Below are 10,196 nucleotides of genomic sequence, written 5' to 3'. Positions count from 1 at the left end.
ACCATGTCAAGCAGGCCCATGGGACTCGTTCTGGGTCCAGGAGAGGAGCTAAGTCAGCGCTGTTTGCCCTGGACATCTCACAAGCTCGCCTGTCTAATTTGTGTCCTTTTGAGGCATCAGTTTCGTTTCTGGTTCATTGTCCAAAACATGTTGGTCATTCCAGGGGCTGATTTTGCATACCTGGCAGCCAACATATTGTATAACACATAGGTGCTCAAAACCCATGTCCTTTGTAAATAGACATGCATGGGCTTTGTGATGGGTGCTGAGCGTGCAGAAATGGGAGACATGGATGTCACCCATTAGCACTCATGGCAAGAAGAAAGACTGGCGGGCGCCAAAGGGAGCAACCCAGGCAAAGGGCCAGGAACCTGCTAGCCAGAAGTCTGGGTAGCTAGACATAGCTTGAGTCTCAAGCAGCAAGGTCTTGAAGGGAGGCTGAGACAGATTGATAATTCCTTTCACGTCCCAGGGGGAAATGTTGGCCTCAGCCTTGAGGCAATGGAGGGCTAAACAGGAACACAGACCAGGCACCTAGGGCAACTCTGTACATCATGCTGAGGATGGAAGGAGAGACAAAATAGGGGAAGCTGCGTGGTAAGGATGGCAGGAGGAACACACAAACCAGGCATGCTGGGGGCATGAGCTCAGGCAGGACAGAAAAGAAGAAACTGGTTGAGCGGGCAGCCCCAAGAACAGATGGTCTTGGAAGGGAGGAGGGGCAGAACAAGAAGAAACAAAAGCAATCCAGATGGGCCAGGGAACTGTGGGAGAGGGGAGGGTGGGAGTATAGACACCCAGCAGGGGAGGGGGCCAGAAAGGAGTTGGGGAGGGCCCTGGCTCCAGTTGAGGCAGACAGAACTGCTGGCCGCCTGGAGCTTTGTGCTCATGGCTCAGAAATGTCCCAAGCTTGCCAAAAGACTGCCTGGCCCCTGCTGGCCCCTGCTGGCCCTTACTGGTTGTGTCTCCTACCAGGCCAGGAGCTCACACATCAGGAGTTTTGGGGCTCCCTACCCTACCTAGCCTTCCCAAGTAGGGGCCCCTCTCTCTCTCGGGCCCAAGGACACCTTGACCCCTCCCCATCCCCAATGACTGCTTAAACAGACTAGACAGGAATAGGAGAGAAGCAGACATTTGCAGAGGGCCTGTCAGGAAGCAGGGGGTGGGCAGAGGCCAGCTGGGCTTGCCAAGGGGCCCACAAGTCCAGCAGGGAGGGAGGCAGAATGGGGTCTAGAGAGCAATTGCAGCTGTTAAGGAGTTAATGTCTGGTCCACACTGCTTCCCTGACAGGCCTAATGAGACCCAGGTGGTCCCCTGGCCCCTGGCAGTGTAAGCTGATGCTGGAGGCTGGCTATTGGGATGTGGGGCGGGGCTGGGTCTGTGGGCTCAGACCCAACACATAACTGTGGGCGGTTGCAGTCTGGAGCCCCAGACAGCCTGCCTCTCTGAACTGAGCTGACAGCATGAAGGTACTGGTCTGGGGATCAGGACCGTTTGTGGAGACAAGCCACTTGCCGGATAGTAGGCAGAGAAGCATAGCAGGGATCTCTCGAAACTTAAGCTCTGGGGATACCGAGCATTTCCCAGAGAGCAGAGAAGGAAAAAGTAGACAGAGGGCATGGTTTCAGCAGGGGGCAGGGGACGGGGGGGGGGGGCGGGGGGGCTGGGAGGTGTTTGACCCATGCTGGTCATGGTCTCAGCCGTCTCGTCTCCCACCACCAGGCTCTCCCAGCTCTGCCTCTGCTGCTGCTGCTGCTCCTCTCTACACCTCCCTGTGCCCCCCAGGTCTCCGGGATCCGGGGAGATGGTGAGTAGACCCATTCCCATGAGCCATTGTGAGCCAAGCTCTGCAGGACTGTTCCCTCCTCTACAAATTGGCAGCGGCCCCTAGAGAAATCTTGATTTCTCATGACAGGGTCCCTTGGCCCTGGAGAAAAACAGGGGCCCTGAGGTGTCCTTTATGTCTTAGTCTTTCTCCTTGCTGTCCCCACACTGTCCCTCTCAGCTCTGGAGAAGGCCTGCCTTCCGCAACCCCTGGACTGTGATGATATCTACGCTCAGGGCTACCAGGCAGATGGTGTGTACCTCATCTACCCCTCTGGCCCCAGTGTGCCAGTGCCTGTCTTCTGTGACATGACAACTGAGGGCGGCAAGTGGACGGTAAGCGGGCAAAGGGGCCCTGGCCAGATGTGGCTCAGGCAGCGGCGTGATCCCGAGCACCACCTCTGCCACCCGGGCTCCTCATCTTTATGGGGACTGGGTGCAGGGCTGCTAACACTTCCGTGCTTGAGGGTTAATGCATGCTGTCCTCACAGTGGTCCTGTTAGGTAGGTGCCTTTCCCTGCAGACCTAGAGAAGCAGCGTTGCTTGGCTTGGGCCACACAGTGCCAGAGCTCACAGCCAGGTATTCTAGATCCCCCTGCTCCCTTTTAACCATGCAATGCTGGGATGGAACCCAAGGCCTATATGCTAGTTTGGTGTTTTGCCACTAAGCTGTCCCTGGCCCCCAACTCCCCCTTAATCTTTTCCCCTTCCTGTCTCTCAGTGGACAAGAGACCAGAGAGGGAACCCCTTTCAGCAGCAGATGGTCAGGGAGAGGCCAGGAGCCAGTGTGTTTTGTTTCAGCAGCTCCCCAATACTCACTCGTCCTTAATAAACTGGCTCAGCAGTGCCAGGCCTGGTGGGCAGGGCAAGGCAGGACAGGGCAGAGTCCCTGGGGTACTGAATCTCCATCATCTAGTCCCTTGTCCTCTTGCTTCTAGGTTTTCCAGAAAAGATTCAATGGCTCAGTGAGTTTCTTCCGGGGCTGGAACGACTACAAGCTGGGCTTTGGCCGTGCTGACGGGGAATACTGGCTGGGTAAGAGGTGGGGCCACGGGGTAGGGGCTACCCCTCAGCCAAGTCTTTACTGACCAGCCGCTCCCCTTCCCTAGGGCTGCAGAACCTGCACCTCCTGACACTGAAGCAGAAGTATGAGCTGCGAGTGGACTTGGAAGATTTTGAGAACAACACAGCCTATGCCAAGTATATTGACTTCTCCATCTCCCCCAACGCAGTCAGTGCTGAGGAGGACGGCTATACCCTCTACGTGGCTGGCTTTGAGGATGGTGGGGCAGGTACCTCTGTCAGCCTCTTCAGGGGCAGTGGCAGCGGGAGGGGGACATTTAACATATTGGCTCCTTAATGCCCCTCCTTCAACCCTTCTGGGCTCTCTCCAGACCAACTCCAGCCACCTGAACCACAGCCCTAGGGAACAGCCGCCCTGGCCCTGCTCCAGGTGGCCCTGCTCCAGGCGGCTCTGCAGAACAGCTGTTTCTCTTTGTGGCTCAGGGAGGGTGCCTCCATCCCAGCAGGATGCCACATGATGCTGTCCCTCAGTGTCATTCATCACCTGCTGTCACTCACAGCCTGCCAGCACAGGCTCTGCTCCTGGCCTCAGCAGCTCTATCCTTTCTCCCTCCTGCCAGGTGACTCCCTGTCCTACCACAGTGGCCAGAAGTTCTCCACCTTCGACCGAGACCAGGACCTCTTCGTGCAGAACTGTGCAGCCCTCTCCTCAGGAGCCTTCTGGTTCAGAAGCTGCCATTTTGCAAATCTCAATGGCTTCTACCTGGGTGGCTCCCACCTCTCTTATGCTAACGGCATCAACTGGGCCCAGTGGAAAGGCTTCTACTACTCCCTCAAGCGCACCGAGATGAAAATTCGTCGGGCCTGAGGGGCTGGCCCAGGCAGGCCCTATCTCTCCCCTGGAAGCCCCAAGTCTCCATGCTGTACCCATAAGACACTGCTTCTGCGGCTTTCTGAGCACCAGCAATGTCCTAGCAAATCCCTGTCCCATGTCTGGGGTAACCATTCCTAAGCCAGGCTAGGCTGTCAGCAGCCCAGCAGGCCTTTCTGGGGCCAGGCCATTCCAGCCTGGTCTAGCAGAACTCTACAAAAACTCCAAGTTGCTCCTACTCCTTCCAGACAACTGAAAGCCATAAGCTACCTGCTGGCTGCCAGCGTTCACACTCCTTCGCACTCCACCTCAGGCCGTCTCCTCACGGCAGACCCACCCGTTTGGGGCTACTCTAGACAGTAATGCAGCACCTATGGCACTCGCCAGCCAGCGCTCCCACCACCACACTTCCCACTCTCGGTCTCCCCCATCCAATTACTCCATTATAGTGAGCACCACGGAGCCCAACCCCACTTGCTTCCTAGTTCTTCAAAGTTCGATGCCAAAACAATATTCACCACAACAATAACTCACCAACCCTGAAGTAGCCACTGGCAAGATGGCATGTTAACTAGGTCCCCTGCTTGCTCAGCGATTGTCATTAAAGGCGGCAAAGAACAATCTGTGGGACTGGGAGTGGGTGGGAAGTGGAGGTCTCAATAAACCTTCAGGATCTGATGGACTGGCTTTGTGGACAAACATTTACTTGACCCCAAATAATATGGGCACCTGGTTCTTCTTTATATACCTATTGCTGGTATTCTTACCCCAACTCCAGAAATAACACACAGTCAGGTTAAAGGAAACCTTGTAATTCACAGACCTTATTTTGATGGCAAAACAAATGCATATTACAACAATAAAAATACAATACTGAAGACGACTGCTCAGGGGGAGTAGAGCCTCCCAATCCTGTTATGGCTCGGTGGTGGCTCAGATGGCTGCTTAAGGCTGAAAGGTGGGTCTGAGATGAACCTGCAGAGTGACTCAGGCTGAGCCTCACCTGCCAGTGCCAAGGCTGCAGGCCTCTGGATTGCATCCCTGGACCTTGAAGCTGGGTCTCTCCTGGCAGCAAGGCACAAGCTGTGGGTTTCAGGGCTCCTGGAGGTCAGGCAGGTCGGCCAGCAGCATTGGGGAATCCATCTGGATCTCTCGCTGCAGAGACTCGATGTCAGCAGGGTTCATGCCGTGGCCCTCAAGCCAGTCAGCAAGGAGGGAGGCTGAGAGTGAAGCTGAGTCTGCCTGGCTGCAAGGAAAAAGAATTGGGATGGGTGTTCTCAGCCAGAGCCAGCTGGGCAGCCATCCAAGGACCCTGCCATAGCCCCGTTCCAGCTCAGTCCAACCGTCTTACCCATCTTGTGGCCCATCAGCCACACCCATATCGAACGACTGGTTTAAGAATTCCTCCAGGTCAAAGCCAACACCATAGCCAGCCCCACTGCCCTTTGGAGTGCCTGAGAACACAGGAGGCAGGGGGTCTTCCACCTGCAGGGACAATAACAGATTATAACACAAGTGCCAGGAAGGACAAATTAAGGTCAGCAGGGCAGTCTGCTATTACTAACCACCCTAACCAGACATTCTAGAACATGAATGTTATCTCGAAATCAAGTACTAGTGCAAGGGAATGGAAGCTGTCTCCAAGCCAGACACTTTCCAAGCAAAGTCTGCCTCCCACAGCCTCTTCACGAGCAATGGGCAGGCTCCAGGTGAGGCTGCCTTTGCTGCATCCTTTCACCCAACACGGACAACCCAAACCCACCGGCCAGGACACAGATCAAGGTATCCTGGGCCTTTGTCTCTCTTCTCACCTGAGACTTGGATAGTTGCTGGGTCACCAGGTTGACATCAGGTGACTCTGACGTAGAAGGCTGACGGGCTCCCCCAGGATCTGGAGGTGGTGGGCCAGATGGGAAGTAAGGCAGAACTTCTGGGGCATTGGAGCCAGGCAACCCACCAGTTGGCACAAGTGACTGAGAGGCCAGAAGGCTAGTGGAAGGGGCAGTTTGGAGTGGGGCAGGGACAGGTCCAGGAGGGCCAGAAGGCTGGGGAGCGTGGCCAGGGGGTGGGCAAACAGGCTGGGAGGCAGGACCAGGAATAGAGCCTGCAGGCTGTAGAGGAGGACCAGTGGACTGGGATACAGGGCCAGTGGGAGGACTCGTGGATTGGGCAGGGGATGGCGCTGGGGCTGGGGCTGGGGCTGGGGCAGGAGGCCGAGCCATGCGAGTCCACCGCTCTAGCAGGCTTCGGTCATTGTCACTAAGCACCAGTCCAGCCAGAGGGTCAGTAGAGGGGCCCCCCAAGGCACTAGCCCCCCTTTCTTTGCGCTCCCGCTCTTGTCGTCGCTTCTCCCGCTCCTTGGCTCTCTCTTGCCGCCTTCTACGCTTCTCTTCTCGCTCTCGCTGGCGTTCCTGAGCTGTCACAGGCTTCCGAGGTTCAGGTGCCTCCAAGGGTGCACTGGGGCCATCTGCAGGGCAGTTGGACAAGGAAAAGGTAAGGGCTTACCATCCTCCACTCCCCAGCCAGCTGCTAGACCCACGAAGTACCTCTGAGCCGGCTCCTCAGGGACTTGAGCAGGGCAGCTTTGAGGGCTGCTTTGGTATTGTCAGAGATGGCACCCTCTCTTTTTGGTGGGGCAAGCTCACTGGCTGGGGGTGCAGGCTGAAGAGTCAGATCAACAGTGTCAGGCGCAGGGCCAGAGCATGGTGGTGGTGCCGGAGGAGGTGACTCCATGGCACAGTCTCCACTTGGAGCCCAGGGACTGGGCATCTCAACATCTGGACACACAGGCTCACTAGCCACAGGCTGCAGAGAAGGCTGGAAGCGGATTTGTTGGCGGATGCCCTCCCGTCGGGCATGGAAGTCCTCAATCTCAGCCACAATGGCCTCCTTAATGCGCTCCCTGGTAAGGGCTTCACGGTCAAAAGCAAAGTCAAAAGGTGGGGCACAATCGGGCTCATCATCAGGGTCATGGTACTTAGCCAGGAAGGGGTGACGAAGGGCAGCAGCAGCTGAGATCCGGGCACTGGGTTCAAATCGCAACATGCGGCCCAGCAATGAGAGGGCCTGGCGGTCAGCACCTGGGTATACCGTCTCCCAGGGCACAGGCTGCCGTGGTGGCAGGCTCTGGATATAGGCCCGCACCCTTTCAGCCCCCACAGCCTGAATCACAGCTGGCGATGGGGTTCCCAACACCATCATGATCAGTTGTAACTGGTGCACATAGTTTTTGCCCGGGAAGAGCTGTCGCCGAGCCAGCATCTCCCCAAAGATGCAGCCCACAGACCAGAGGTCAATAGCCTGTGTGTACTCATGCAGGGAGAGCATGAGCTCAGGGGCGCGGTACCAGCGAGTGGCCACGTACTCGGTCATGAAGTACTGGTGCTCAGCAGGGGAGGTGCACAGGCCACGGGCCATTCCGAAGTCACCAATCTTGAGCTCGCAGTTCTCATTCACCAGAAGGTTGGAGGGTTTAAGGTCACGGTGGATGACTTGGGCAGAGTGCATGTACTTGAGGCCCCGAAGCAGCTGGTACAAGAAGTAGCGCACGTGCTCCAGTGTGAGTGGCTGTGAGGAATGGATGATCTGGTGAAGGTCGCTCTCCATGAGGTCCAGTACCACATAGCTGCAAATGGTGAGACGGGTGTGAGCTGGCCTCTTCACACTAGACAAGCCCCATCCTCACCTGCCCTCCCAGTTCTAGAGATTATGGCCTTACGCTGAAACCCCAAAGGATGAGCAGCATGGTATGAAAGAATGGCATCAGGTTCCAGACTTTTCTACAGCTTTTTAGAAAAGATTATTAAAATTTCATGTATATGTTACTCTGCATGTATACATGTGTACTACATAAGCACCCAATGCCCACAGGGGCCAGAAGAGGGAGTCTGAGTCCCTGGAACTGGAGCTACAAATATCTGTGAGCCCCCATGCAGACACTGTGAACTGATCCCAGGTCCTCTGCAAGAGCAGCAACTGCTCTTAACCACTGAGCCAATGCTCCAGCCCCAGCCTTTTGCCAGATCATTTTCTCCATGGACCTAATTTCCCTGCTAGGTTTCTTTTAAGAATGTGTTTAATTATACCAGGCTTGGCCAGCACAGTTAATTTCAGAGCAAATTCTATTGTTTGACAGCAGTTACTGGAAAAGCTGTGATGAAATCGTTAAAGTCTGACAATTTTCTATCTTTAAGAAAGTATTTTGTGATCAATTAGTTATGCCTGCCATCAGAACAGGAAGGTGTCATGACACTACAAGGTCCTGTGTCAGCTACCTTATAAAATTTGGACCTGTTCTGTTTCTCTCACTCTCCTGTTGTTGTTTGGGTTTGCGTTGTCATTTGAGATAGGGTTTCATTTAGTCCAGGCTAGCCTTGAACTTACAATACAGCCAAAGCTGGCAATGCCCAAATAAAGAAATACAGATCCTCTCTCTTTTTTTCCCCAGTACAGGTTGACTCCTAAAACCTCAAAGATGCTCATCAGTCTCCTACTGAGCTATATCCCCAGCCCTTGTACTCTTCTTGAGAAACAAGACTTGTCCCTACCAATGTCCTACAGGAACATTGGTCCTGGAATCATGGGACTCCTCCCAGCCCTTCCGGACCTCTAGCCTGGTCCCAACAGTGTCTCACTGTCCTATCCCACTCCTTACACAGATTTGAACTCTCCATAGGGCACCGTTGGCCTCAGGATGTCCTTGATGGCGATGATATTGTCATGCTTGAAGTGTTTGAGGATCTTCAGTTCCCTGAGGGTCCGCTTGGCATTGGTCACCACGTCAAAAGCATTGGGTATCTTCTTGATGGCCACCTGCTGGCCTGAAGAGCAGGAAAAAGGCACATATATACCAGGGGACACCCTGCAGCAGCTGCAGGCCCCTTCCGGCACTGCCCTTCTAGGACCCAAAGAACAACAGGTACGTCTCGACTCTGTGCAAGACCCTGTGTGTAACATCAAATTTTAATGTCACAACTACGCAGGAGGCAGGTACTAATAGCTCACACACAAAGGAGGCACAGCTAGTTAGTGTGGTCTTGACTATACTACCTGAGCTCACTTTCCCGCCTCACCATATTCTCTCCATCCCAGATCTTCCCCGTTCCTCAACCAAGCCACTGTGCCAATCTCTGGCTCTCAAAGATAGCTTTCTGGACACCAAGGGGCACCTCTCTATTCTGGCTTACAGAGATCTCATTTTCCTAAGAAGGGTACCTAACGGGGAGCTGGCACCTAGTCAGTAAGTGGTGAGTGGAACCAAAAACCCCCGGCGCAGCTGATCCTCCCGGACCGTGCGGGTTCCTCACCGCCTCTGGAAAGCAGTCCACACATGCTGGGCCTCAGGAAGCCAGCTCACCCGTGAGGCGGCGGCGCGCCGAGGACACCACCCCATAGGCCCCATTGCCTATGGTCTCGATGATCTCGTACTCGTCCCCCACGTCAAAGGTCACGTCGAAGGAACGGGCTTTGAGCAGGGCCAGGTTCTTGGCCACGACAGAGGCCGTGGTGTGGACGGGCTCTGCCTTCACCCGCCCAGGGGGCTCCCCAGAGCCGTCTTCGCCGTCCTCTTCCTTCAGCGGTTCAGCCATGGTGTGAGTGGAGTCGCGGGTGAGAAGAGGCTCCGAGGGCCTCAGTTTCCCCTTTGTGAGCTAGGAGGCAGGACCTGCGCAGCAGGCGAGAGGGAGTGGCTGGCGCGGCGAACCCAGTGGCCCGGGAGTAGGGGCTGAAGGGGGCGCGGTGCGGCCCCGGAAGAAAGGGAGGGGCGGGGCCCTGGGGCTCCCGGGACCGCACTCACCGACCCGCCGGCACCTTGCCGCCACGCCTCTACGGGGACTGGGGGTTCCCGGGTCTTGCCAACCCAGCGACGAGTGTTCCCCTGGACTCGCTTACTTATCAAGGACCGCAGCCACCACCTCAGCCTCGCGCTCGTCGGGCCAGACCACCCCGCCGGCCGCCCCAGGACCACGCTCCTCCAGTCACTGGCCAATCGTTGAGCAGTCCCCACGGAGATCACACCCCTTCGTTTTACTCTATCCAATCAGGACTCACCGGACAAGGAAGCCGCGCCCTTGCCTTGCGCGCGCGCGCGCGCGCGTTTCCAGCCGTCCAACTCGCGGCGGGAGACGCCCAAGGGGTGATGCGCGCACCTCGGGGGTGCGTGCGCAGCCCCGCAACGCTCTGACGCATGCGTGCCAGCAGCCTCAGGCGCTGGGAGAAGGGAGGGCTAAGCCCCACCAGGTTCGCCTGCACGTCAGAGCGTACAGTCTCCACACGCCCGAAGGGGCGGAGATACGATGGGGGGGGGGCTGTTACCTAGGCAACAGGCTCCGCACCCCCCACCTTTCCTTTGGGCTCCTCTTCCTTGATAGCCTCAACTCCTAGGGGATTTGCATTGCACTCTTCTGGCGCCGGAAGTTCTGGCCGACTAGTCCCCAAGTAGTGACCGCAGAGATCCAAATCCTCCGTATTCTAGAACGTC

General features: G+C 56.2%; 2 protein-coding genes across 3 annotated transcripts; one reads left to right on the top strand and one right to left on the bottom strand.

Moving 5' to 3' along the window:
• Nucleotides 1-1,261: 1,261 nt before the first annotated feature.
• On the top strand, nt 1,262-4,405 carry Mfap4 (microfibril associated protein 4). The gene is made up of 6 exons (XM_042054883.1): nt 1,262-1,329; nt 1,701-1,807; nt 2,006-2,160; nt 2,763-2,859; nt 2,934-3,116; nt 3,468-4,405. The coding sequence occupies exons 1-6, from the start codon at nt 1,262-1,264 to the stop codon at nt 3,713-3,715; spliced, it is 858 nt and encodes a 285-aa protein (XP_041910817.1). The 3' UTR covers nt 3,716-4,405.
• A 104-nt stretch (nt 4,406-4,509) lies between these two features.
• On the bottom strand, nt 4,510-9,661 carry Mapk7 (mitogen-activated protein kinase 7). 2 transcript variants are annotated; one of them, XM_038327003.1, is made up of 7 exons: nt 9,513-9,661; nt 9,075-9,380; nt 8,373-8,538; nt 6,265-7,343; nt 5,530-6,185; nt 5,070-5,203; nt 4,510-4,964 (listed from the first exon to the last, which is right to left on the bottom strand). In XM_038327003.1, the coding sequence occupies exons 2-7, from the start codon at nt 9,304-9,306 to the stop codon at nt 4,811-4,813; spliced, it is 2,421 nt and encodes an 806-aa protein (XP_038182931.1). In that variant the 5' UTR covers nt 9,307-9,380; nt 9,513-9,661; the 3' UTR covers nt 4,510-4,810. The 2 variants fall into 2 exon arrangements, with proteins under 2 accessions (XP_038182931.1, XP_038182934.1); XM_038327006.1 differs by lacking the exon at nt 9,513-9,661 and having other exon boundaries at nt 9,025-9,189.
• Between the last annotated feature and the right edge of the window lie 535 nt (nt 9,662-10,196).

Source organism: Arvicola amphibius, chromosome 4, assembly GCF_903992535.2.
Source record: "Arvicola amphibius chromosome 4, mArvAmp1.2, whole genome shotgun sequence".
In the NCBI taxonomy this organism is placed as follows: Eukaryota; Metazoa; Chordata; class Mammalia; order Rodentia; family Cricetidae; genus Arvicola; species Arvicola amphibius.
The sequence above is the reverse complement of the archived record's forward strand: the minus strand, read 5'-3'. Positions and strand labels throughout refer to the sequence as shown.